Source organism: Phocoena sinus, chromosome 14 (genome assembly GCF_008692025.1).
Source record: "Phocoena sinus isolate mPhoSin1 chromosome 14, mPhoSin1.pri, whole genome shotgun sequence".
Lineage (NCBI taxonomy): Eukaryota > Metazoa > Chordata > Mammalia > Artiodactyla > Phocoenidae > Phocoena > Phocoena sinus.
The window spans coordinates 89,155,047-89,181,175 of NC_045776.1; the positions used below are offsets into that span (position 1 = coordinate 89,155,047).

The 26,129-nt window shown below is 60.4% G+C and overlaps 1 protein-coding gene across 11 annotated transcripts in view; it reads left to right on the top strand.

The window, feature by feature from the left end:
- The first annotated feature begins 16,266 nt into the window (after positions 1 to 16,266).
- The window catches only part of FBRSL1 (fibrosin like 1), an 83,963-nt gene continuing 74,100 nt past the window's right edge, over positions 16,267 to 26,129 (top strand). For all 11 annotated transcript variants that reach the window (XM_032654610.1, XM_032654612.1, XM_032654603.1 and 8 more), the window contains exon 1: positions 16,267 to 16,922. In XM_032654610.1, the coding sequence (XP_032510501.1) occupies positions 16,644 to 16,922 (279 nt within the window). In that variant the 5' untranslated portion in view covers positions 16,267 to 16,643. The remainder of the gene's footprint in view (positions 16,923 to 26,129) is intronic.

Consider the following 26,129-nt stretch of genomic DNA (forward strand, 5'->3'; position numbering starts at 1 on the left):
CCGTCGTCCACTTGTACTCACAGCCTCTGCCCCTCACCCAGTGGTGGCCGCGTGTTCACGCGCTCTCCCCACTGCCACAGCAGGGTCCGCTCTCAGGCCTTCACCCAGGCCTCTATTTGACGTCTCCCCCGCCCCTGGCCTCCTTTTTAACTGTGACCTAAGTCCCCTGGGCCGTATCTCTGCCAGCCCTCACCACCGACTGTCACCCATCTGACTCACTTATTGTGTCTCACTGGGGTGAGGATTGGGGCCTGACTGCAAGCAGCCCTCAAGAGCAGGGCCAGCCGGCTGCCTGGGGCACCTGCCGACTCCTCGACCCCTTGGCCCCCATGAGACCCGCATCGGGCTCCTGGCCTCCAGACCAAGGGAGTGCCTCTGGCGTGGCCCTCCCTCCGGCAGCCGGGAAACCGCACACCCGGTGACAGTTGTGAGAGCACATTCATCCCACGGGCTTTGCCAAAATCAATCTGTTTGAACAACAACCCTCTGACAGAGCCCTGGGGTGGGGGGACAGACGGAAGCAGCTGTCACCAACAGCTGGTGGGTGCCAGGAGCCTCCCCCAGGGCCTCCCTGCAGGCCCAGAATGGCCCTGGGCTGTCCCCACCCTCTGGCTACACCCCTGCTTCTACTCGCTGCTTGTGGTCGCCTGGAGGCTGTGGGGTGGAGAAGGATTGCATTTGTTAGATGAGTAACGTGGCTGATTAAATTTGCTGGGCAGGCTCCTGGCACACCACGCCGTCTCTCCCTGGTGGGCAGAGCATCTGTTTGAGGTCGTTAAAAAGACGGTGATTGAGACATCCTGAGGACTAGATCCCGCCATGAGAGCACACAGCCCCCAAGGACAAAATCCTGGCCACATCACTCAGGCTCCAGACCCCCCGAGGGGGCACGGGGAAGTAAAGCCCAGGCCCAAGGACAAAATCCTGGCCCCATCACTCAGGCTCCAGACCCCCCGAGGGGGGGCGGGGAAGTAAAGCCCAGGAACACAAACAGGCGTCTAGCAGCTCCCGGGTACTGAGAACGGGGGCGGGTCACCATCTGTGCCTTTCCTGGAATTTCCCTGCCCCACACTTCCCCATCCTGCCGTGGGCCCAGACAGGGCAAGTCAGGGGCTCCCTGCCCTCCGGCCACCACTGAGTCCAGCCCAGGGAGCGTCCGCAGGAGAGCAGGGCCAGGGGCAAGAGAGGAAGGGCCCCTGGCTGCAGCCCTTGACCTACCTGGACCACAGCCCCTGCGGGCACCCTGCCCACGTAGGGTCCCCTCCTCTCTCCCTCCCCGTGTGTCTGTCTCACTCCCTCGGTTCCCACGTCTGTCCCCTCCCCTCCGCCCTTCAGCCCCAGGTGGGACGGCTCTTCCCGTGCCAGCCCCACCTGTGGATGCCCACGCCCCAAACACACCTGTGTCCCTTTGCAACACGGCAACTGTACTTCCTGTGGGAAAAAAAAATGTTTGGTAGTTGCCCTAGAGTCTGCGATGTACATTCACAACCAATCCAAGTCCACTTCCAATAACACTGCCGGGCTCCACAGGCATGTCCGCACCTTCCTGGAACACTGCTCCGTTCACATCCCCGTAAGCCGTAACCACCCGATGCTTTGTGCTGGCATCATTCTGAAGAAACTGTTACGTGTTAGGACAACTAGAACAAGAAAAAGCGAAGATCTTGTTCTGCCTTCATTTATTCCTTCTCCAGCTCTCTTCTCTTCTGCAGACCTGAGCTCTGGCCTAAATCATTCTCCGTCTGCCTGAAGGCCGTCGTCCACCATTTCTTTCGAGGCAGCCTCCTGGCGCCTGTCTCTTTTCTATACCTTCCTCAGAGGGCCCAGGTGGAGGGTGCCTGACTCGTTCCGTTTCATTTAAACCTACGATTTTCAACAACGCTACGACGGGGGCATGAGTTTTCGTGTCCTACAGGTGAGGAAACTGAGGCCCAGATTGCTGTGTGCACAGCGTTGGAGGTCATTCACCCACACAATGACTTTAGAGCCAGGCTCTGAACCACTGCGCCTGCACCCAGGAGCCTCTGCGGGATGGGTGAGAGATGAGCTTCGGTTGGCCCAGCCCTGCCTGGCCCTCCCGGGAGCCCCCGGCCTCCTTCCACCTCCTGCCAGCCGTGTCGCTAACGCCGCTGTGGGCCACACCCTCAAGCCTAGCTTCTTCCCTCATCTGGATGCAGGACACGGCCTCATGTCCTCTGAGAGGCTCGTGAAGTGCCTGCCCAGCTGCCAGCTGGCCCAGTTGTTGCCATGGAAAAGCCCAGAGCGTGTGGGCCGCCTGGCAGCCCGACACCCGCTCCCCTGGGACCCCCCGGCCAGGCTGCTGGCCCAGTGCCCAGAGCACACATGTGGCTGGGGACCTGCTCCCAGCGGGCCTCACCGAGGACAGCCAGGGGCCTTCCCTGGGAGGGACAGGCGATGCTGGGCCCCTCTGCATCCGTCAGGGCCAGGGGAGCCCCACTGCGGGCGACCTGCCCGCCTCCCTCCCCCTTTCTGCCAATGGCACCCCAGCCTGCTTTGAGGCGCGGCCTGCTCCTGTGAGTACAGACTCAGGGGCCCCACCCTCACCTTGGTCAAACCCAGGTCTGGCCAGTCAGCAGGTGTCACTCCCCTACCTCTGTCCGTGTCACACAGGTTGGTCCAGGTCTGGGCAGGTAACCTTAGTCAAACCAGTGATACTCCTGGATACGTGCAAACACCTAGCAAAGGCAAATGGCTGAGCACAGAGCCAGGGAGACTCAGATGTGTCGGCCTGGGTTGACCTCTGGTTCAAGCCATACCTGAAACCAGTATCCCTGGCATCTGCAATTGCCTGAGGTAGCACAGCTCCATTTTTATTCATGCCTGATTGGGTTGGGTTTTGTCACTTTGGGGAGAGCCCTCACTAATACTCTTTGGGTCCTAAAAAGATCCCTACAGGTAGGCTGTGTCCTGGCTCCACCCTGACCCACCCTGTGCGCCTTTAAACAAATCACCCCCCAGGAGCTTTGGTCTCTATGTCATGGGGACTGGGTGCTCACAATGGCCTCTCACTGTGAGAGCATCCTCCACTCTGTGCCATCAGAAGGACGTCAAAAGAATCTCCTTGTGACGTCAGCCTTTCCCCGTCTTCAGAAAAATGTCAGGGCACCCAGGGAAGCAAGAAGGGCTGAACGTTATCTCTTTAACAGAGGTTTGAGCTGCCTGCCTCACTGCAGCAAGAAGAAACTTGTCTGTGCATAGCCAGCCAGGAAGTTCGTTCTTGTTTCCACCCTTGTGTTCCAACTTGTGCCCAGCTCTTTGCCCTGGGACTCATTCCTTGCCCATTCCTGACCCTGCAGGTGGAGCCTCCCAGGCTGGCTTCTGCCTGGGCTCAGCCAGAAGGAGCCTTCGGTGGGAGACTCTGTGTCCATCACCCTGGATAGGAGCCCATGGCCCTCAGTACTTCCTACAAGACCTGGTGTGGGTGTTCCAAGTGGGGCTTGAGGGACTGGGAAGGAGTCACTCCACATCCAACTCTGCCTTCTTGGAGGAAAATTCCACAACTTAACCCAACTGTGAGCAAGTCCCCATGCCCCCCCAGCACATCACATCTACGAGTAGTGACACTGCAAAGAAAGTGAGCCTGAAGCCAATACGTTGGTCCTTCAGCAAAGACTTGATATTTCCAACGTGCCCCCCGACTCTCCCCATGCAGGCAAAGCACTGTTGCCTGACATCTGGGCTGGAGACCCCAGTGCCAGAGAAGTCTTCCCTGCGTCCCTCACCACTATCACCACCTCCGTCTCCACTTTCACTCTCGGGATGTTGATGGTGGGGGTGGAGACAATGAGGAGGAGGAAGATGGTGAAACAGGTGATGAAGAAGGTGAGGGTGGTGGTGATGGAGGTGAGGGTGCTGATGATGGAGGTGAGGGTGGTGATGATGGAGGTGAGGGTGGTGGTGATGGAGGTGAGGGTGGTGGTGATGGAGGTGAGGGTGGTGGTGATGGAGGTGAGGGTGGTGATGGAGGTAAGGGTGGTGATGATGAAGGTGAGGGTAGTGCTGATGGAGGTGAGGGTGGTGCTGATGGAGGTGAGGGGTGAGGGTGGTGATGATGGAGGTGAGGGTGGTGGTGATGGAGGTGAGGGTGGTGATGGAGGTGAGGGGTGAGGGTGGTGATGATGGAGGTGAGGGTGGTGGTGATGGAGGTGAGGGGTGAGGGTGGTGGTAATGGAGGTGAGGGTGGTGGTGATGGAGGTGAGGGTGGTGATGATGGAGGTGAGGGTGGTGGTGATGGAGGTGAGGGGTGAGGGTGGTGGTGATGGAGGTGAGGGTGGTGGTGATGGAGGTGAGGGTGGTGGTGATGGAGGTGAGGGTGGTGGTGATGGAGGTGAGTGTGGTGATGATGGAGGTGAGGGTGGTGATGATGGAGGTGAGGGTGGTGGTGATGGAGGTGAGGGTGGTGGTGATGGAGGTGAGGGTGGTGGTGATGGAGGTGAGGGTGGTGATGGAGGTAAGGGTGGTGATGATGAAGGTGAGGGTAGTGCTGATGGAGGTGAGGGTGGTGCTGATGGAGGTGAGGGGTGAGGGTGGTGATGATGGAGGTGAGGGTGGTGGTGATGGAGGTGAGGGTGGTGATGGAGGTGAGGGGTGAGGGTGGTGATGATGGAGGTGAGGGTGGTGGTGATGGAGGTGAGGGGTGAGGGTGGTGGTAATGGAGGTGAGGGTGGTGGTGATGGAGGTGAGGGTGGTGATGATGGAGGTGAGGGTGGTGGTGATGGAGGTGAGGGGTGAGGGTGGTGGTGATGGAGGTGAGGGTGGTGGTGACGGAGGTGAGGGTGGTGGTGACGGAGGTGAGGGTGGTGGTGATGGAGGTGAGGGTGGTGATGATGGAGGTAAGGGTGGTGATGACGGAGGTGAGGGTGGTGCTGATGGAGGTGAGGGTGGTGCTGATGGAGGTGAGGGGTGAGGGTGGTGATGATGGAGGTGAGGGTGGTGATGATGGAGGTGAGGGTGGTGATGGAGGTGAGGGGTGAGGGTGGTGATGATGGAGGTGAGGGTGGTGGTGATGGAGGTGAGGGGTGAGGGTGGTGGTAATGGAGGTGAGGGTGGTGGTGATGGAGGTGAGGGTGGTGATGATGGAGGTGAGGGTGGTGGTGATGGAGGTGAGGGGTGAGGGTGGTGGTGATGGAGGTGAGGGTGGTGATGATGGAGGTGAGGGTGGTGATGATGGAGGTGAGGGTGGTGGTGATGGAGGTGAGGGTGGTGATGATGGAGGTGAGGGTGGTGGTGATGGAGGTGAGGGTGGTGGTGATGGAGGTGAGGGTGGTGATGATGGAGGTGAGGGTGGTGGTGGTGGTGATGGAGGTGAGGGGTGAGGGTGGTGGTGATGGAGGTGAGGGTGGTGGTGATGGAGGTGAGGGTGGTGGTGATGGAGGTGAGGGTGGTGATGATGGAGGTGAGGGTGGTGGTGATGGAGGTGAGGGTGGTAATTTGGGACCCATCACCCCCGGATCATGACTAAAAGCCATGTGACTTCTAGGTCAAGTTGTTCAACCTCTGTGTGCTTCAGTGTCCTCAGTGATAAAACGAGGATAAAAAGGAATTGATCTCATTGGGTTGCTATGACAATAAATGTCTAGGTAGAAAGATGGCACTCTGGTCATCGATGACACTCAATAACTGCTAACTATTAGTGTCATTGTCATCCCCCCCTAGTCACAGTGTCTGGTCAAGGATCCCCACGAGAGTCCAATCAGAGGGAACCCTGGGACTTTACTAGAAGCATCTCGCTGGGGTCACCGCCTTGGCAGGGTGTGATCAGGCAGCTTCAGCCCCGGGCCGTTTTGCCCCAACCTGCACCCCAGGGTGTGAGCCTGGCCGAGAACAGGGCCAACATAGGGGACTCCGGAGCTGATGGAGGGAGGCAGGGTCTTGGCAGATTATCTGAAACCCTAGGTCAAGCTGGGTCTGCCCTTTTCAGCAACATGAATAAAGTCCTTTCATTCTACGTTCACCAGTTGTTTTAGGTTTAGGTTCTTCATGATGGAAGGGACCCCAGTGGATCCATGTGAGCCTCTGCTGAGCCCTGAGGGCAGGTGATAAGTGAAGGATGAGCCATGCAAGGTCTGAAGGGTGAGGGAAGGAGGGAGAAGAGGACGTGGCCATGGGCAGCAGTTTGAGCTTCCTCACACCATGGTGGCCAGGTTCCAGAATTGGCCCATCTCTCATTCCCTTCCAGTCAAGGGTCGCCGTGTACACCCACACAGGTTGTACACTGCACAACTTCAGGAGACGCCAACCTTCAGCACTTAGGCTTTCCAGTCTGTATTTGGAGTGACAATTTTCAGCCCAAATCTCTAAAGGTCAGCTCAGGTCAGGTTAATCATCGATTCTCTGGAACCACCTGAAACAAGGCTTAAAGAGTAACCTGGACAAGCAGATAAGGAAATCCAGGGACAACAGATATCTGCGGAGACAGGCAGGAACCAGATGAGAGAAGCACATGGTGGAAGGGAATAGGGAGTGGTGAGGATAGTGGCAGGGAAGCACGGACTCTGCCTAAAGGTGTTCAAATGCCTTGACCTTCCACCTGCCAAAAAAGTGAGCACAAAGCAGAATTCAGGTCAAGTTCAGAATCTTTGAAATAGAGACACTGTGCCTTAAGCAAGGATGGAGTCTTATGTGTCCCACAGAGAGCCCAGCAGAGCAGGTGCTCGGTAATAACACTGACCTGGGTTAACCTGAGACTCGAGACCTCGTGTGATCTCTGAAGGACCAGAAGATAGGGCTTCTGCGGACGAGTCCAGATAGTTATAAGCGCAACAGCTGGTGCGTATCGAGTCCTGTCTACACTCCAGGACTCGTAAACGCTGTTGGAGAGACATCTACTGCTTACAAATACCTGTGAGCTCCTCTCACTTCCCAGCCCTCTCGTGTTTTGGGGACCCACGTGGCTGCTCTGCCTTGTGTCACTTCACCCCGCATGACGGGTTGGGGCCTTCCCTCCCAGCTCCCTCTTACACGGCTCGGGGAACTGACGCCGTTCCAGACAGTAGACCCTCCACCGGCCTGGGTTCCTGAATGACCACGTGCACAGGAATGGAATGAGCCTGTGAGAAGCGCTGCGCTTCCAGCTCCGCTCGCACCGTAAGCTAGCCTGTCGTGGCTGAGGCCTGGGTGCTCACACCCAGTTCAAGGAAGTGGAGAGGGAAACAGCTCCGAGAGCAGCCGCCGCCCCTCAGAGCCCGCGTGGACGTGCGCCTGAGCCCCATTCCGGTGGCTCCCGAGCGCCCCCACCCCGCCCTCCGGGGCTCATTTGCTCAACCTCCCTCCCATGCGCTCCATAGGCTCCTCCGGCCCGAGTCAGCGGAACCTGAACTTGGGTGTCTGCCGTTTGCAAGAACAGCCAAAGAAAACCTGACAGATCCAACGTTGTCCTGCTCTCCTCTGGGTTCTCCATAACCAAAGGGAAGTTCTGGGCTTCCAAGGAGCTCAGGAAGTGTTTGCTGGATAAACAAAGAAACCAAGCGTGGCACGGGTGCCTGAGAGCTGCCGGGGCCGGACGCCTCAGGGGCCACTCCCTGCCTGAGGAGGTGGTGGGTGGCATCAGCCCTGACTGAGGGGCAGCCAGGACCCTGGGAGGGTATCAGGCTTCAAGGCACAGGGAACCAGAGAACCCGGGCTCCACATCCCCTTTGCTGTGGCTTTCATGGGCTTTTGACAGGTAACGGGGTCGTTTCAGATGCACTCTTTCAGTAAGATGTGCTTGTGGCGGAAGACTCAGACTGGATTAAGCAAAAAGCGAATGTATTGAATCATGTGTATGTGAAGTCCATGCATAGAACTGGCTTCAGGTACAGCTGGATCCGAAGTTAAAAATGTCGTTAGATCTCAGTCCCCTCAGTCTCCTTGCTCAGTTGTCCTCCATGTGGGATCCAGTCTCTGGCAGGCACTCCCCTTGTGATGGCAAGACCCCAGCTGACACCTGCCTGCCCCCAAGACCTGAGGAAAGAGGGAACCTCCCTTCCATGGTCACCACCAAGGCCCTGGGTCATGTGCCCACCCCTGGACCAATCACTGGGCACATAAATGGGATGTTGCAACTGGCATGGCTTGAGTGACACACTCACACCTGGAGCCAGAGATGAAGTTAACACCGCCTTAATTTCATGGACTGAGTACAGGAGAGGAGGATTCCCCAGAGGAAAATCAGGGTGCCAGCAGCAAAGACGTGCTGCACGGTGGACGATGGACGATGCCCGCTGTCCACCAAATAGCCGTCCATGCCCCCCTTCCTGGCTCACAGAGCCCCTTTTGTTCCTTCAGAGGCAGAAACCCCAGGACCACAGGAAAGTCTGACCCCCAACCCCAGCCTTATGACAAATCATATTTGGTTGAAGACAGTCATTAGTAAACCCACCCCCCTTTGCCAGATTTTCACTTTCCCAGCTTCCTTTACAACAATTAACGGCCATGAGACACACTACTCTGGTGATGAGAACTCCTGGGATTTGGCATCACTGTTGCTTTCCTCTCCTCATGGGGTGCTGGAGTGAGGCCATGATGGCTGGAACTGCAGCAATCATGTCGTATCAATAAAACATCAAGTAAGATAAATAAAAGCCAATGCTGTAAGTAACGTTCTATTTCTTGATTGTTACATGGGTAACACGGAACACGGAACATTTTATGAGAATGCGTTGAGCCTTGCACTTTTCTAGCTGGAGACAATTAAGAATTGCAAGTGGGCTTCCCTGGTGGCGCAGCGGTTGGGAGTCCGCCTGCCGACGCAGGGGACGCGGGTTCGTGCCCCGGTCCGGGAAGATCCCACGTGCCGCGGAGCGGCTGGGCCCGTGAGCCGTGGCCGCTGAGCCTGCGCGTCCGGAGCCCGTGCTCCGCAACGGGAGAGGCCACACTGGTGAGAGGCCCGCGTACCGCAAAAAAAAACAAAACAAACAAAAAAAAGAACGGCAACCTGTGATAAGAACACCTACAAAGAGTCTTGTGTTAGCTCAACTAAGAGATGAAATGAGTTGACGCAGGAAGAGGATTTGGAGCCACGTCTGACAGATAAATTCTCAAAAAGCGACGGATATTAGTGCCCTTGTCACCATCACCACTGCTGCACCACCACACGGTGCCCCCTCCACGGGGAGCTTCTCCCGGCCCTACCTTTCTCTCCAGGTACCGTCCCACACCATGTTCCCCTTCACTGTCACACTCATTGAAAGAGGTGCCTGTGCTTCCTAACGTCACACCCACAGCCAACCAGCCATGGCAGAACCTGGTAACTTCGAGCGTGATGACTTGCTAACTACCTACCTCCAGTACTGACCGCAGGCCCCCGAGGGCCAGGTCTGTGCCCCTCGAGGTCACCACTGCCTCTGCTGCACACACAGATGTCCTGAAAGTCACTGCAGAACCAACAGCTGGTTCCCACAGGCTGGCAGAGCAGAAACGTTTCAGTCCCTGACCGCTGGGCTCATCACAGTCCATGCCTGAGGCACCCAGCTGTAGCTGAGGAGCTATGTGAGGTCTTCTCTGAGCCTGGCTGCACGTCCCCTCTACCCTCCTCATCCCCATCTGCATCAGTCAGCTAGTCCACAACATGCTGTGTAACAAACGGCCCCAAGATCCCGCTTCTTTGGACAATAAGTGTTTATGGTTCATGTGTTTGGACATTGGCTGGACTGCTCATTTCAGCTGGACTGACTCTAGGATGGGCATGCCCAGCACTGTAGCCAGGGTGCTCAGTCCTGGGTGAGCCTCACCCTCCCTATCCTCCTGGGTCCAGTGGGCTAGCCTGGGCATGGCCTTCTCACGGCCCTGGCAGAGGCGTAAGAGAGCAAGTGGAAACACACAGGGTGTCCTGAGTCTAGGCTCAGAATGGGCACATGGCCACTTCCATCCCTTCCATGGACCAAGGCGAGGTTGTAGGGGCCTCTGGGAGGGGGTGCTGGTAGGGGAAGCAACACACCCCCCTCAGGGTAGCAGCCTGTAGTCATTTCTTGTGGCCGCAAAATGGGCAGCTTAAAGCAACAGAAACTCACTCTCTCCGAGTTCTGGGGGCCAGAGGTCTTAGATCGAGGTGCCAGCAGGACTGTGCTCCCTCTGAAGGCTCTGAAAAGACTGCCTCTTTACTGCTCACCTGAACTTAGCAGGATGAAACTGCTGCAACCCTCACCTCCCCAGGTGAAGCCAGTCTGAGTCCAGCCCGACCTGAGGCCCAGGTGCACATCTGAAGCTCCACAGCAGAGGAAGCCAGGCTGGGTTTGGGTTTCTGTCCACTTCAAGTGGAAAAGCCCCAGGGGTCCCTGTGGCCCTGTCCTCCCTCCCACAGGTTGCCACCCCCAACCTGCTGTGCATACCGCTCAGGGCCATGCTGGGGACACAGGGACAGTGCAGACAGGATCTCCCTGCCTTGCAAACAACCCTTTCTTTCTTTTTTTATAAATTTGTTTATTTATTTATTTATTTTTAGCTGTGTTGGGTCTTCGTTGCTGCGTGCGGGCTTTCTCTAGCTGTGGCGAGCGGGGGCTACTCTTCGTTGCAGTGTGTGTGCTTCTCATTGCAGTAGCTTGTCTTGTTGTGGAGCAGGGGCTCTAGGCGCGTGGGCTCAGTAGTTGTGGCTCACGGGCTCCAGAGCGCAGGCTCAGTAGCTGTGGCGCACGGGCTTAGTTGCTCCGCGGCATGTGGGATCTTCCCGGATCAGGGCTTGAACCCGTGTCCCCTGCATTGGCGGGCGGATTCTTAACCACTGCGCCACCAGAGAAGTCCCCAAACACCCCTTTCTTGCATGAGCCTTCCACTCCTCCAAGGCTGGACCTCCTGGAAGACACCGTCCAAGGAGAATCAGGAAGCCGGGACTCCTGGGGTGCCCCAGACAAAGGATACTCAGGGCCCCCAGTGTGTGCGGCACAGAGTCAGGCCCACAGCTGCTCTTCTAGAGCTGACGCACCCACGAAGGAGAGGATACCAAGATGGCAGGAGGGAGCCTGTGCCTGGAGAGGCCTCGGGCCCAGGGAGGTGCACTGCCTGTGGGACTGGGCCCCGAAGCCTGGTCTTCCGCGATGGGCGGATAGGGGTGGCAGGACAGTGCTACGGGGTGTTGCCTGTGTTTCTCTAGCATGGCCAGGAGGCCGGGCAGCAGCTGTTAAGATAGAGCCTGGACAAACCCACGCTCCAGAGGGACCTCTCACAGCCGTCCCGGGGAGCCAAGCCCTTCCTTGGGGCTCCAGGAGGGGCAGGAGATGGAGGAAGCCCCTGGGGCTACAGCCCAGAGCTGCCTGAGCCTCTCGGGGACGGGGGCTGGTGGGTCCTGACTCCGTGGGTGATGCTGGCAGGCCGGGCGCCTTGCAGGGTCCTCGGAGGTGAACTGACGGCTCTCGCTCTCACTTCCGCCTGCCAGAGCGCACGGACTTCTCACGTGGGCATCCCTGACTGGCCACTCGGCGAGGGGAATTCTGAGAAATGTTCCCACTCAGCTGGGTCAACCCAGCACGAAGCGCCCAACTGCACTTCGGGGAGGAGTGACATCTGAGTTAGGGCTGATGAAGAGGGAGGTTGTGGACAGGGTGGGGCAGTAGGGGGTCAGGACAGCTGGGCAGCCCCCGAGCAGCAGTGGCTCAGAGCCCAAGCACAGAGCAGGTCCTGAGCAGCAGGAATGAGTGGGGGAGCACTTGGGATGAGCACACCCAAATTCCAATCCCCTGGATACCCTGCTCAAAACAGATTCTAGGGAATCCCCTGGCGGTCCAGCGGTGAGGACTCTGCGCTTCCACTGCAAGGGGCGCAGGTTCCATCCCTGGTGGGGTAACTAGGATCCCACAAGCCTTGCGGCGTGGCCAAAAAACAAGGACAGAGTCTAATTTTAGGCAGAGGCCATTGGATTGGCGTAGCCTGGGCCCCTGTTGTGACAAATGGGAATATGGTCCCCAAATCTCTACTTCCTTCCTGTAGCAGGGACACACACACACACACACACACACACACACACACACACACACAAGAATACAGTGTCATCCTCCCCTCCCCACACCGGAGCGGCAGGCCTCAACTTCCTGCCCCATGGGTGGCAGTCTTGGCTGGGAGACTTGATTTGGACGGGACATGAGCAGACATGATGAGGCTTAAACATAGACTTCCAAAGTGCCTGTGCAGTGTGGCTTGGCCCCATGAGTTTTGCAAAGAAAATGCCTCAGGTAGCTCATGTCTTGCAGCCTGGGTCCCAGAGAGAGACCCTTGAAACAGACCTGAACTTGACCCACAGTCTGAAGCTGAGCCCCTCCAGGAACCTGCAGCCCCACTGGCAAGAAAGAAAGAGTTATGTTCCAAGTCACAGAGATTCCAGGGGCTGTCTGTCACACAGCATTAATATGGCAGGAACTAGGACACCTGCCCATTCCTGGGCTAGGAGAGGGGGGAGCGTGCAGTGAGCTGTCCACCCCTCCCAGACTGCACCCATGGAAGGAGGCTAAGTGTCCAAGTACATTGAGGCATGCTTGCCAGAAGGAGGTGGAATGGATACTGGGAAGGTGGAAACCAACATCATCTCTCACCGTGCTGGAGCAAACAGATGTTCACAGACGGGGCAGCAGGGGCTGGCCTGTTAGCAGGAACTCATTTTCTGGCTGTCACCCTACAAGCGAAAAGTATGTTTGAACCCCAAAGGAGCAGCTGACTCTGATGATTTATAGGGCCTGAAGCGGCTCTGTGAGGGCAAACTGAATTCTGAATACAATTCCACACCAATTAACTCTGCTCAGAGCCTGACAGAAAAGCAGTGACTCTAACGCAAAGCCAAACAGCGGAGACCGATGGGGCTGACAGGCCACCCTGGAAGCAAATAACTTTCAGCGATGCCTCTCAGAGCTCTGCTGGGGAGGGCGCTCTGCTGTTTGTGGTGACCAGGCGAGGGCCTGGCTCTGGGGATGGGCCCAGGGGAAGGCTGGGCTTCTGGCCTCACAGCAATGGGCCAGCAGGCTGGGGGTGGGATGGGGGGCTTCTCTCTGGCAGCGTCCTGCCCTTGGGGAGGGTCCCCTTTCCCCTGTTGGACTGGGAGGGATGAGTCCTCAGGGATGGGATGAGGCAGGAGAGAGCTGGCCTGGCTGCAGACCGGAAAGCTGAGCCCCAGGGGCCTGGAGGGAGCTTGTGGGAAGGCAGAGAAGAGGGAGGAAATCAAGGTCATCAAGAGCCAGGTCCTGAGGGGTGCATCTCTCGGGGGAGGCAGAGCAAGGGCGAAGAAGCCCTTTCTCACGTGAACAAGAGGGGCGCAGACCCGCAGCCCAGCTTGTTGGAAAGGCAAATCTCCAGGACCAGATGAGTCTCTGGTACGGTAACAAGCCTCCTGCCCCTGTGTCACTCCAGGTGAAGTTCAGACCACCCACCACAGGGAGCATCGTCATCACGCCCCCACCCAGGGTTTATGGAAGGGACAGCTGATGCAGAGAAGTTAGACCACCTGCCCACAGTCCGATGACAGAAGCTGAGGTTGGAGCCCAGGTCCTAGATCTGCCCCGGCCAGCAGAGTAGCCACCAGCCACAAGGGGCCATTTCATTTCAGATTAAAGTTAATAAATAAAATGTACAGTTCAGTTCTTTAGTTGCATGAGCCACATCTCAAGGGCTCAAGAGCCTTGTATGGCTGGTGGCTACTGGACTGGACAGCATAGATCTAGAAAGTTCCCATCACTAGCATGGTGTAGAAGCTATCCCTTAGCCACTGTTGGTGTCCACACTCCAAAGCCACCCCCCCATGTCTCTCCAGCAAGAAGAGAGCAAATGTGTGTGCAAGCAAACAGGTCAAAACGAGAGGCACAGGGGCCCTGCCACCCCTTACACCAGCAGGGAGCGGAGGCGTCAGGCGCTGAGCTCTGCAGGGCTCCTGCAAACCCTGCGGAGCAGGTTTAGAGCCCTGGGAAGGGTACCCAGTCATTCTGTCACGATGTGCATAGCTGGGGGGAAAAGGAGCATGAGGCAGGCAAGTAGGCTTCGGCCTCAGATCGCCCCACCCTGCCCCTCTCCAGACGGGAGGTTCCCTGGGCCCAGAATCCAGAGGACATGGCGGCAGCTGGTCCCTAAGGCGCTGGCCAGCCACCTGGAAATGAATCGAGGGAGGGAAACACCTGGGGGGGGGAAGGGGGTGCTCCCCAGGAGAGCTAAGAAACTCAGAGAGGAGTTCCCACAGGGTGTCTACAGAGATCCCATCCTTCACCCTGAACGCACACCCAAGCGTCTTCAAGAACAGATGAGCAGACACAGTCATTTCTACACTTGAAAATTTCAACACTAGAAGCTGGACCTTCCCAAGCACTGCTCTAGGAGGGTGGGGAAGGGGTGACAAGGAAGGGCCCATAGGAAGCCCCTACAGTCCCCGAGGTCAGTTCAGCAGCCCAGGCTGCAGGTCTCTGAGGCCTCCGGAGCAGGTATGGGGCCTGGAGACCCCTCTGGGGATGGGCAGGCAGGCCCAAGGGCCTAGATCCAAATGAAACCCGAAAGTATTTCCCCTGGGACCACCCCCCAACACAGATTTTCTGGCCTTCTGTCCTCAGAGGGGAATTAGGGGAGGACGAATGCAAAGAAAGTTTTCTGCGTTCCTAACAAGGCTCTTAAAAATCAAAAGGGATATGCTGCTGGGGGAAGTCAGAGTTATAACAAAATCTGGAATGGGAAGAGGGGGAGGGGGACCCTGCCCCCACCCCGGAGAGGCTAGGAGAGGCTGGGGGGAGGGCCCAGAGCAGAGGGAGCCTGGCAGGATGGGCCTGGGAGGACTGGAGGTTGGTCTGGAGGCCTGAGCTCCCCACCACCCCCGTATCCAGAAGTTTGTAGAGCAGCCTTCCCAGCCACCCCCAGGGACAACCCTGCCAACAGCCTGTGACAACCCAGACCACACAGCTCCCTGCCCTGCGCACGCTGGGGCCCTGGGCTGGCTGCTGGCTGGCCCCCTCTCATCTGGTGGGTCTCAGCTCGAATTGCCACTCCTCAGAGGCCTTCCGGGACCACCCCATGCGCACTTCCTGTGACACTTCCCTGTCAGTTTTCTTCAAGTTGCCCTTCCATATTACGTTATTTGGCTGTGTTCGTGCTCTCTCACTTCTAAAAGAGCCATCTGCCTCATCGACTACTGCATCACAAACAGCGCTGGGATGGAGAGTATTTGGTAAATGTGTGCTAAATGAATTGATGACCTTAAGATTTGAGGAAGACAGCTGGCCCCTCCCGACCTGCAGTCGGTCCTCACCAGTCTCCATGCGTGAAAGAGGAAGGTCCTCCTAGACCTAGCTTTCAACTCTCAGGCTGCCCTTTCTCATCCGTTCCCGCCCTGGTGCAGCCCTGGATGGGGAGCAGCCCATGCACCCCAAATTGCTGTCTCTGTGCCAACCAGGCACGCCCGGGGCCTCCCACCCAGAGGGGTGAGGTGGGGAACTTGACCCAGGAGAAGGGAGAGGGGCTGCACTTCGTGTAGAACTCCCCCTTCCCAGACTAGAACCCAGAGGTTGGGGTGCCTGGGCAGAGGCCGGTGGAGAGCACGGTGAAGCCGTGGAGGGGCAAGACCAGCCTGCAGGAAGCCCCCCAAGGGGAACAGGGGCAGGAGACACGTGAAGAAGTCCTGGACTGGGGCGCAGGGTAGTGAGGGGCCGAGAAACTGTCACCCGACTTTCACACGCCCCCACTCGGGGCGGAGGTGGTCTGTGCCCCTCCACAAGCAGAGTAAGACCCTTACCCTCCCCTGTATCGGGAGTGGCGGCGAGGACGCCCCACCCTCCGCCCTCGCATCAGGGCTGGGACTAGGACGCCTCATCCATGCTCACCCTGCGGGGGCGGGGGCGGGGACGGAGGCGGAAGGGGGTGACGGTGAGCGTGGAGAGGCCCCCACTTTTCTGCTCATGCGCTCCCATTTAAAGATTCTTCGGAACGAGGCTGCGCCTGGGGAGGCGCAAAGACGCCCCCCCCACCCCCACCCCGCAACTGAAACAGCGGGCAGCGCTCCAGCTCCCCACACCTCTCACTTTCAGGGACGCCTGCCCAGGTGCGAGCGGAGGGGCGGGAAGCCGGGCGGCCTTCCTGCTGCCTTCCCCGAGGGGCGGGGTGAGGGCGGGGCGGAGCGCGGCTCGGACGGGGCGGGGCCGGAGGCGGGGCGGTGGGGCAAGGTCGAGGGGCAGAACGCGGCCTGGGCGGGGCCAGGAGGGGCGGGTCCAGGACGGGGCCAGGGCGGGGCGGGGCTCGTGTCGGCCCTGCTGAAGCGCCCACTTCCTCTGGCGCCGGCTGCCTGGCGGAAGTACGTCAGTTGTTATCCGCTCGGGGCGCCGCTGCCACCGCCGCCTCAAGAGCCCAGGCGCCTCAGCCCCGGTCCGCGCCCCGCCCGCCCACCGGGCCTCCGCCCAGCCTTCGCCCGCCGACAGCCGCCCGCCGCCAGTCGCGCATGGGGCGTGCCCCCGGATCCGCGGCCGAGGGCCGCTGAGCGCCGGCCGCCCCGCCGATGCGCGCGGCCTCCCGCGCCGAGGCGCCCAGGCCGCGCCGGGCCCGGGGCTGAGGCCACCCGCGCGGCATGTCTGGCCCGGCCCGCTGCCCGCCGCCGCCCACGGCCGGAGTCGGCGCGGTCCGCACCGAGGCCGGCGGTGCCGCGTAGCGCAGCGGCAGCGGAGCGGGAGCCCGACGGCGCGGCCGCAAGGTCACCGCGCGCCATGGAGGCCAAGGTCCGCCAGAGCCGGCGCTCGCGCGCGCAGCGGGACCGCGGCCGGCGCCGGGAGGCGGCCCGCGACGCCCGCGACCAGAGCGCGTCGTCGGGGGACGAGCCCGAGCCCGGGCCCGGCAAGGAGAACACGGGCCTGCCCCGCGCGCCCCCGCCCCGCGCCGCCGCCGCGCGCCCCCCGCGCCGCCGCCGCCGCGAGTCCAGCTCGCAGGAGGAAGAGGTCATCGATGGCTTCGCCATCGCCAGCTTCAGCACGCTGGAGGCCTTGGAGGTAGGTGGGCCCCCCGCGAGCATGCTGCCGCGGGGTCGCGAGCGGGAAGCCCCTGGGGCATGGGCACACCCACCCCTTAGGGCTCCCCGGGCTGCGTGGACCCCACGCGCCCGGCGGGTTGCTCCTAGAGGACCCGGCAACGTGCGTTGGGTGCAGGTGTGTTTGTGTCTTGAGGTGCTGGGGAGAAGAATCTCTAAATTACACTGTCCGAACTGGGGGCTGTCTGGCTACTCAGCCGGTCTTTTTTCAATTGTGTTTCTGTTGCCAAAATGTCACTTGATTCGGTTCAGGATGTGCTAGGGAGGTGGACACTGCTGGACTTGGTGGAGGCCGTGATAAAATGGATACATGGGGAATTCCTCCTGTTCCTCTCCTCCTCCTTGAGGTTTCTGTTTAGACGGGGAGAGGGAGGGTCATATTTTATCCCCCTCTGCGACCGCTGTTTGCTGCGTGGTTAATAGGATGGCAAAAAAAAAAAATTGTCTGGTTGAGTTATCATGGACAATATTTGTTGAGCAAATGCTTCCCTTCTCGCCTGGAACCAAGTGAGTGGAGAAGGAAATGGATGCTGTCAGAGTTGGCAAGTGGACTGATTGGGCCTGGGTAGGAATGCCGCCTGGCTGCGGAGTCCCGTGAGCCCCAGCCAGCTGGCCAGCCCCTCCACCCTCCAGGGGCCGCTCAGTTAACAGCTCCCCTTTTCCTGGGGGTTGGGGGCCAGTGGCCTAGGACTCGCCAGTCGCAGAGGCCGAGCTTTGGGGGAAGGGAAGTCCCCACAGTGCAGGGCTCTGCAGTAAGCCCCTCCCAGGGGTGCCCCGGGTCCGTAGAGAGCCTCAGGGTCAGGTGCTGGCAGCCAGGGAGAGGTGGCCCAGGGACAGGTTTGCCCCTTCTTGTCTGGGCACATGGATGCACAGAGGTGGGGCACCTGTGTCAGAGCTTGTGTGAACACACAGCCCCAGGATCGTCTGTTGTGCACATCTGGGAGGCCTGAGATGGCTCCTGCGCCTAGGGGTCCTCAGCGAACGCGCTTTGGTGGGGTGTGGTGGCACGTGCCTTGGCTCCGTACTGGGCAGGGGAGGTCCCGGGGCTGAGTTTTCTGCCTTTGTACAAGCCAGGTCCTGGCCTGCGGCCTCTGAGAGGGGATACACCACCCACCTTCCAGAAGTGTAACCACTCTGCCCCGTGGGGAAAAGACAAAACCCCTACTGCGGCCTCCAAAGCCCTGCGTCCCATCAGCTGGCCTCTGCCACCTGACATCCTCTCACACCAGCGTATCAGCCCCTTTCAGGTTTTGCCTCAGGGCCTCCGTACTTGCTGTTCCCTCTGCCTGGGTTGTTTGGCGCCTTCATGTCTCAGACGCAAATGTCACCCTGAGAGGCCCTCTCCAGGCATGGCCTGAAGCAGCATGCCTTTCCCCCCAGCTGTCCATCTCCCCGTTTTATTTCACAAACTTTCTTTGCTGTCAGTTACCACTCTTTCCGAAGCTGTCTGCTCTGTTGTGATGCTCTCCCCGCCAGAACTTGTAGCTGAAAGAGAGCAGGCCCCGTGTGTGTGTGTGTGTGTGTGTGTGTGTGTGTGTGTGTGTGTCCCCTGCGGGGTCCTAGCATACGTGTTTGTGGAATGAACCAGTGAGAGGAGAAGCTGAGGTTCAGGAAAGCTGCGCCCGGGGTCACTCGGTGCACCTGTTGGGTCCACACGCTGCCTGCAGTGGCTCTGGCTGCACCCCTTCTGCATCAGGGGCCAGAAGGTGCAGCCTCGGCTTTAGGGGACTTCTGCAGGCTCAGACCAGCCCCGGCCGGGTCATAGTGAGACTGAGCTTGCTTTCTGCTTGGCATTCACACAGCCGCACCACCCCAGGGCCACTCCGTGCACCCTTCTCTGCCCTTCTGAGCCAGGGAGGAGTCTGCCTGCCTTGGAAAGTACGGGGCTTCTGGACGAGTCATAACTTCTAGACCAGCCCCGCTTGTTTGGCCTCATTTCTTGCTAAAGTGTAGTGGTTTTCCCCCAGAGTTCAGATAGTTGATAATGAGGCTGAGGGTGACAGCTAGCACTCAGCAGACGAGTGTGCTCCACCAGGTGCTGTTCTGAGGCCTGCGTGTCCCCACGGCACAGATGGGGACATTGAGGCCCGGCACCGTGAGCGTTGAGGCCTCAGCCTGCCTGGTCTCAGAGCTCTGCCAAGCCCTTGGGGGTCCGTCTTGGCCTCCATGTGGACACAGGCTGCCACCCCTGGAGCATAACCTAATGTTGGTTGTGGCCCTGCTCAGGAGGTGGGACCTGTGCGCGGTGCCAGTGTCCCTCAAGTTCTCCTTGCCTTTGTCCTGAGGATGCAGGCCGCAGTCTGGACAGGGGGTCTTACACCTGAGCCCTGGTCCCCATCGGCTTTCCGAGTCTGCATCTATCTGTGTGGGGGCAGTGAGCAGGTAGCAGTAGGACAGCGGTCTTGTGGTTTGGGCAGGACAGGGGCTCTTTCTTCTGTTCTCACTGACCAGGGACATTTGGGACAGACTGATGGACAGCCCTTGCTGTCCCTCTGATTCCTGTGGTGTCTCCACCTCCCAGTGTGTTGACCAGAGGTGATGGGAAGGCCCTTGTGGGGCAGGCCAGAGCTGCACTGTGGTTCTCTCCCCGGGTCCTCTCAACCTTTCTTCCTTATGGCAGATCTGCCCTCCGACCGCAGGGCAGGTTGTGCGGGCCCCGAGGTCTCCCGGGAGTTGCCTCGCAGGCAGTCAGGACGTGCCCAGCAGACCTACTGTGCGCCTCCTGGGGCTTTCCCTCAGGGCCGCCAGCCCTTGCCCTCACCTCTATCTCCGCAGGTCTGGAGAGAAAGCATTTGCCGCTAGAACCATTCTTCTGATTGGGCATCCATATGATTCTTTGTTAATTTGCTTTTCGAACGGCAAAACACTTTTACGTGCTTCAAAAGTCAAGCTTTATGACAAGGTGTATTTTGAAAAAAGTCAGGTCCAAACTCAGCCTCCTTCAGTGACCATTCTCGCCAGCCCGTGGCCTGTCCAGAGCATGTTGTGCAGCTGTAACCACGCTTTCAGTCTTGTGTCTCCTTTTGTGCAGCAGGAAAAGGTTATTTACCATATCTATACACATGTCTGGGAGGTGTGTGTACGGGAATAGAGATGGAAAGGAAAAGACCCCACGTTTTAGCTGTGGTCGCAGGTGACTGCCTTCCTCTAATTCTGTTTCCTACACGCTGACCAACACGTGTTACTCTTATGAGCACAGAGCACACCCCGAGGCTGCACGTGAGCTGCTGCACGTGGAGTCGTGCCTGGGGAGCCCTGCCCCTGCTGCACACCACGTGGGGGGCTGCCCAGGGGCTTGCTGTGCATTTCCCCTAAAAATAATTGCACTCTTCCAGCTTGGGAGGCGAGCCTCAGACCCGCTGAGCGGTGGGGTCAGGTCTGGACCTGGCCCCGTTGGGGGTCGGCGAGTCGGTGAGGGGTGCCGAGACGCCCCCTACCCCCGGCTACATCAGGAGGCTCAATGGTGGTGGTCTGTCTGTGCACCGCGTTCAGCGGCCCATGGGGGCTGAGAGCACGTGGTCTGTGCTGGCTCTGGGTACTCAGGGAGCTGGGGTGTAGTCCCCGCGGCCCATGGACGGAAGCCCATGCTGTTGGTTTGCCTGGGGGGCCACGTGTCCAGCCCAGCCCTCTGACGGGGAAGCAGGGCTGAGGCCATGCAGATGATTGGGCTCTGTGAGGAGAGCCAGCAGCCAGAGAAGCCTTCAGCTTGCAGAGCGTCTGAGCCTCCAGGCCAGAGCACCTCCTCCAGGCTGCCTTCTAGTCTTCAGATGGGGAAACTGAGGCTGGGCGGGGGGACAAGTCCTCGCCCAGGATCTGCCCGCCACAGTCCCAGTCCACGGATGGGAAGAGGCAGAGGGTGGCCCTGCGTGACATCGAAGGGGCAGCCTTTTCCTGCACTGCAGGAGCAACATTGTGGCCCGGGCCGGCTGTCCCACCTCTAGGGAAGGGCTGTCCCTTCTGAGCACCGCGGGGATCGATGCCAGACTGCAGAGCCCGAGGCTGCACCAGGCTGGGAGGGCTCAGCTGCGTCCCCCGCGTTACCACGTATCCATCGCAGGCAGTAGGATCACAGAGCGAACACCCAGAGGTGACACCCAGCGTGGAGGCAGCCACAGTCCTGACGGACGGTCAGCTCGTTACCCTCGCCTGCCCCTGAGCACAGGTGAGGGTCTTGAGCCCCACGCAGGGGGCCAGGGCCATCTCCTGCGCTCTGGCACGCTGGCCCACTCCCCTGCTCCCATGGCTGGGGCTTGCGCACACAGCACTTGTGGCCCCTGGGCCTTGGTTTCCCTGTGTGTCCCACCCACGCTGTGAAGGCCGGCGGGGGGCTGACGACAGGAAAGGTGGTGGACGTCCGTCTCCCCACTGCCACCCTCTCCTGGGCGCCTGGAGGCTGTGCTGTGCCTGGGGCAGAGCGTCGTGGGCCCCCGCGTCCTGCAGCCTCCCCTTCCCACAAGCTGAGTTTGCCCTGGTGGTGCGGCCCGGGGGCAGCTGCACCCCGCTTTCCCTTTGCCCCACCCTGGCTTCTGGGCAGTGTGCACATGTCTGCGCTGCGGAGGGCTGGGGGCCCGGGTATGCGTGTCAGGCGGGCAGAGTCGGCCTTCTGTAGGAGGGATGCTGGTGCTTGGAAACCACCCCTACCGTGGGCGTGGGGTCACTGTGAGCTGGGGGCCGCCAGAGTGACAGCAGTGGCACGCAGTGAGACACCCGCTGGGGGACACCACCGTCCTGGCCTTGACCCGTGTGGTTCACGTGCTCTGTGCAGAGCCCTGGGAGCGGGGATCCATGGTCACGGGGGCCCTGTGCAGATGGGGAGACTGAAGCATTGGCCTGGCCTCTGCCACTCACCTGGGGCAGGGCCCAGGTGCCTGCTGTGGTCTCGCTGCCCAGGCCGTGCTGCCCGCCCGCCCGCCGGCCCGCACTCCGCTGCCAAGAGCCCCTTTCTGCCTCCTTGGTGACCGGCGTACCTGCTGGCCCTGGTGCCCCTGAGGATGTGTCCCCGGGTGCAGTCTCGTGAGGCCCCTGGGCAGCCGGCCCGCCTCCCAGTCAGAGGTTTTCAGCACCATGGGTTGCGTAGCTGAGCCGTGGCCCCCCTCATCCAGCCCTGGCAGCCTCCCTCTCCTGGACGGCTGCTCGGGACGGTCTCTCGTCGCTCTCGTTCCTTGCGGCCCAGGCAGTGGTGGCCCCAAGGTAGGCGAAGGCAGGCTCGCATGAGGCTGCCGGGCCTCTGGCAGCAACCGCTGGCCACCAGGGAGGGCTCTGACCCGTCCTTCTCTCCTGACTCACTAAGCATCGATAAGCAGTGGCCGTGCCTGTGCTGGCTGCGGGCTTGGCTCCAGGCAGATAGGTGACTAGACTCGCCGGAGGCTGGGGGGAGGTCACGGGCTGTCATGACAGCGTCCGCCGTGCAGGCCAGGCGGCTGCTGGGCAGGAGCTGGCACGGGTGGGACTCTCAGGTGGAGACGCCTGGGGAAGGTGGTGAGGCGCTCGTCGGCTGGGGTGAGGGTGGGGATGTGGGTGGTCACTGGGGTCACCTGAGGCGCTTTCTCCCTTGGGAGCTGGAATCTGAAACCTGCATGGAGTCAAGTGCTCTGGGGACTTGGGGCAGATGTATTTGGCTCCGGTTGGATGTGGAGAACCTTCCAGTGCCCTGGTTTCCCACAGTAGTCCTGGAAGGAAAACGCACTGCGCTACTGTCTTCATTCAGCTCACCAGGACTCTGTGTGGATGTGGCGGGCGAGCTGATGGGCTCCTGGTTCGCACGGAATGTATGTGAGGGCAGGGACCGCTGGGTCACAGCCTGGCCTGGGGAAGCGTCTCGGTGGCCCCGGCTCTGCTGCTTCCTTGGAGCAGCCGCCTGGGGCGCTCGCTGCCCTCTGGACGCCGCACGGAGCAGCACACGCTGACCGGCCGCAGGTGCCTGCAGGTCCCAGGCACGGGAGGGTTCTCTGGTGAGAGCTTAGCGTCAGCCGGTGACTGTGGTGAGCAGAGCCGCCATCTGCGCGAGGCCCACGTGTGGCCCTGGCAGGGGGCCGCCACTCACACACCACTGCCAGGGAGCCACGGAAACAGGAGCGACGGCCTTCGGGGCCTCGGCTCACTTCATCCTCCTAGCAGCCCTTGCAGTGGGTGCTTGCTGTTCCATTGTATAGATGAGAAAACTGAGGCATGGGGGTTAAGTCACTTTTTGAGTCTACATGGCTGGCAAGTGGCAGCGCGGGATGGGAGCCAGGCACAGGGCGTGGGTCTGTGCTGCGCCTTGGGGGCTGGGGGTGGAGGCCATGTGACCAGAGAGCGGCAGGGCTCCCACCTGTCCAGCCTGGGCTTCACCTTTCTGGCCTAGGGCCGCATGTCTGGCCACCCTGCCTTTCCTGTCCTTGGGAGGGAGGGGCCTCGCAGTTTCACGCTGAGTCAAGAGTTGACCCTGTGAGGATCAGGTTCCTGGTGGATCCTCCAGACCAGCTTCCATGGGAGCTCCAGCCCTGCGTGGCCATCAGCCACGTCCTGAATCCTCTCCCCTGGCCCTGGCCCACTGGTCGCCCCCAGTCTGACATATTGTGCCACCTCGGGTGCCTGGCAGCTGCCACCCTCCCTGCAAATACTCTGCAGCCTTGGGTGGGGTGTTCTTGTGGCCCCAGGGCTCCCGTCTCTGTGCGAGCCAATCCCCACAGGGACTATGGGTCTGCCACGACCCCATCACTCAGCTGACCTCACACACCACAGCTGTCCCTTCTGCCCCCCAGCCCCGGACCCACGTGCTGATCCTCAGACCCTGGCAGGCCTCTGGCCGATGCTTTTCCCACGTGCTGCCTGGCCTGCCCTCAGCCCTGGCTCCGCCTGCGGCCCCAGTGAGGATTTGTCAGACAGGAATGCTCATAGACTCGTCTGGATACAGCCAGGGGCCCCTGGCTCCAGAGATCACATCTCTGCCTGGCCCAGATCCCCTAGGGGTCCCTGTCTGTCATCTGTGGAATGAACCCACGTTCCCCTCGAGGCCTGGCCCTACCCATCTCCTCACCTCAGTCCCTGCACCCAGGAACATCTGCCTTGGGGCCTTTGCCCAGCTCTCGCCATCACCCAGGAGCAAGTTTAGGATGCTTCTTCCGAGGCCCTCCCAGCCAGCTGAGGTGGCCAGTGAAGCTAGTGTCTCCCTCTCCTCACGTGTGGCCCCTGCCAGCCCTGTGCCTGCTCCGGGTCTCAGTTTTCTCGTCTAGGGAATGACAAGGTAGAAGTACCTGCCGCGTGGTCCTGCGCCCTCCCCGTCTCCTCTTCGAGGCCCTTCTCTGAGCTTGTTTCTCTTTGTGCCCCACCCGAACGGAAGACAGGCACGAGATGCTTCAGCGGCAGCGGCCCCGGCCCCCACAGCTTCCCCTGCCGGGCCAGGCAGGCCTCAGCCACAGCTGTGTAGGTTCCGGGGCCGAGGGGGAGCTCCCAGGGCCATGAGCGTGAGAGTGGCTGTGGCAGTCGTGGGCAAGTGTGGGATGTGCTGTCTTGGTGTGGAGGAGCTGGCAGTCATGCCGAGAGGGGCCTGGACAGACTGACCTCGCAATGTCACTGTCAGGACAGTGGCTGTGACCGTAAATCCCAGTCGAGTGTGGGGCAGAGGGTGGCCCAGCCGTCGGCCAGGGTCGCGGTGGGGGACCCACACGTAGACGTGGTCTTGGGTGGCGGCTCAAGCGGACCCACAGGGCACAGACCTGGGCAGGTGGCCGCCTTCTTCCACCAGGCATCGTCTGGCTTGTCTTCAGCAACGGGGTGGGTCTGTGTTTTGTTTCCAGGTGACTCTTCTCTGTCTCGGCACACTGCAGGGGCTCACTGGATATGTGAAGGGATGGGTACAGGGCCTGGGAGGAGCCTCCCTCCTGGAGGGGCTCCCCACTCACGTGCAGGGGGCTGGCGCTCGGAAAGCACTCCAGATGCCGTGGTCGTCCTGCTGGAGGCCCGGCTCCTGACTCCCGGCTCCCTGACCACCTGCCATCCAGCCATGCCGGCCTCACCAGGTGTTCAGCGGGCCAGCGGGAAACGGACCCAGAGGGACCAGGATGCAACGAGGCAGGTTCCGGAAGCTTCTGGAACAGCTGAGATGTCAGTGAGGCCTTCAGGAAATGGTCCTCAAGGGCCAGGTGACTCAGGCAAGATGACTTGCCTGGGGGGTTGGCACACTGGGCGTGGGGTTGAGGAGAAGACGGGCAGCGGTGCCTGTGCAGTGTGAATGTGACTTACGCGGTGGATGGGTCAGGGAGGACAGTTCTGTCCCAGCAGCATAGCTGGAGGTGGTGACTGGACCTGGTCCCCACGCCAGGGTTGGGACAGCCGGGACAGCTCCCAGTTCAGCATTCAAGCCCGGAGAGAGGTCAGCGGCAGGTGCTGGAGGTGTCCCCGGCCTTCCTGCACCTGGAGCAGGGCCCGGGGTGGGGGTCAGGCCAGGCAAAGGGACCTTCTCACCCCTGCATCCTGGCCCCCAGCCCACTGTGTGGGCAGGGAGGGGCTCTGGCGAAGGCTGTCTAAATGAAGGAAGATGCTGTCGTCGTGGTTCACGGGGCCGCCTCAGTGTCTCTGGGACTTCCCTGATTTTGGCACTGGAGTCCCACGTCGTCGCCAGAGCCTCCTTAGTCCCAGGCAGGCGTGGAGAGTTGGTCACTTGGGGGTGGGTGGTGCAGAAGCTGCCTCCTGTCTGGCCAGGGGGAAGGGGAGGGGGTTCCCGCTTGGGGAGAGACCCTGCGCTAAGCCACCTGCTGCCCCGACCACAGGAAAGGAGCACCTGCACGTTGAGGCTCTGAGGGGTGGGGAAGGCGGGGCGGAGCATGGGGGCTGCGGTTTTACCCTGTGTGGGGTAGGGGGAGTTTGAGGCAAAACTTGCAGGTGAGAGGGAGTGAGCCATGTGGGTGCCAGGGCAGAGGGAGCAGCTGCGCCAAGGCCCTGAGGCAGACGTGCTCTGAAGGGCATCCAGGTCGGGGGATGACAGCCTGCCCGGTGAGCCATGGGTGGGGCTCTGAAGGTAGAATGGGTGGGGCCGCACTCAGACTGGACGTGGGTGGGATGTGGCGTGAGCTCCTGGAACCATGGAGAGCAGGTGCCTGAACCACGAGTCGGGAGGGCTGCTGGGGCCCTCAGGTCCAGAGGTTCTGGGAGAAGGCAACCTCCGCCACCCGCAGCCTCCTGGCCCCTT